The sequence below is a fragment of the Meleagris gallopavo genome, chromosome 27 (genome assembly GCF_000146605.3).
Source record: "Meleagris gallopavo isolate NT-WF06-2002-E0010 breed Aviagen turkey brand Nicholas breeding stock chromosome 27, Turkey_5.1, whole genome shotgun sequence".
NCBI classification, from domain to species: Eukaryota; Metazoa; Chordata; class Aves; order Galliformes; family Phasianidae; genus Meleagris; species Meleagris gallopavo.
Genome location: NC_015037.2, coordinates 1,167,626 through 1,168,724, shown reverse-complemented (window position 1 = coordinate 1,168,724; position 1,099 = coordinate 1,167,626). Strand labels below are relative to the sequence as shown.

General features: G+C 65.3%; 1 protein-coding gene across 1 annotated transcript in view; it reads left to right on the top strand.

Moving 5' to 3' along the window:
* The window catches only part of CERS2 (ceramide synthase 2), an 11,389-nt gene that overhangs the window by 8,069 nt on the left and 2,221 nt on the right, over positions 1-1,099 (top strand). The window contains exons 2-6 of the mRNA XM_019623095.2: positions 102-219; positions 303-421; positions 584-641; positions 727-777; positions 951-1,087. Of these exons, the coding sequence (XP_019478640.1) occupies positions 102-219; positions 303-421; positions 584-641; positions 727-777; positions 951-1,087 (483 nt within the window). The remainder of the gene's footprint in view (positions 1-101; positions 220-302; positions 422-583; positions 642-726; positions 778-950; positions 1,088-1,099) is intronic.

Below are 1,099 nucleotides of genomic sequence, written 5' to 3'. Positions count from 1 at the left end.
GTGTGGGGCAGCCCCATAGTGCCCACCCTGGATTCTGGAGTGCTTTTGGGGGGGCATCAGCCCGCAGTCACAGGGCTGGGGGTCCGTCTGTCCATCTGTAGATACGTGGCCACCCCACTGGCCGGGCTGCTGGGTGTAAAGGAACGCGTCCGGCTGAGAGCCGCCCCAAATGCGGTGCTGGAGAAGTTCTACGCCACCACCTCCAGGCAGCCCAAACAGGTGAGGGGGGACCCCAGAGAGGCCGAGGGGGAGGTGGGGAGAGGGGACAACATGGCGCTGACGTCCACGCCATCCCCTCCCAGGCTGATGTGGAGATGCTGTCGAGGAAGAGCGGCTGCTCCGTGCGCCAGGTGGAGCGTTGGTTCCGCCGCCGCCGCAACCAGGACCGACCCAGCCTGCTCAAGAAGTTCCGGGAGGCGAGGTGAGCCCGGCCCGGGGTCCCATCCGGCTGCACTTGGAGGTGGAGATGCCCTGGGTGGTGCAGCCCCCCCCGGGAGGCTGTGATCTGGGAGGTGGGGGGGGTCCGTCCTCGTCCCTCCCCCCCCAGCTGCGCCCCTGAGCACGGTCTGCTTCCTTTTTCCAGTTGGCGATTCACGTTTTACCTTCTTGCTTTCATTGCTGGCATGGCTGTCATAGTGGATGTGAGTAGTGCCCCCCACCGCCGTGCCTGGTGTCCCCCCGCCCCCCATTAACGCCTCTCTCTGTCTCTCTCCCCTCATCCCACAGAAGCCGTGGTTCTATGACCTCCGGGAGGTGTGGAAGGGGTACCCCATCCAGGTGAGCCCCCCCTGCCCCGTTCCCACCCCTGTGGGGCTGCCCCCCATCGGATCCCCACGCTTCTGGGGGGGTCCCTCCGTCCCCAGGGTGGGCGATTGGTCGATGCCTGTGGCGGGCGGGGGGGGATGATGGAATCCCTGAGCCCCCCCCTCCAACACATCCTTGGCTTTCAGAGCATCCTGCCCTCCCAGTATTGGTACTACATGATCGAACTCTCCTTCTATTGGTCACTGCTCTTCAGCATCGCTTCTGATGTCAAGCGCAAGGTGGGACCCCCTGACTGCCCCCCTCCCCCCCCGGGGGTTTCCGGGTCATTTTTGGG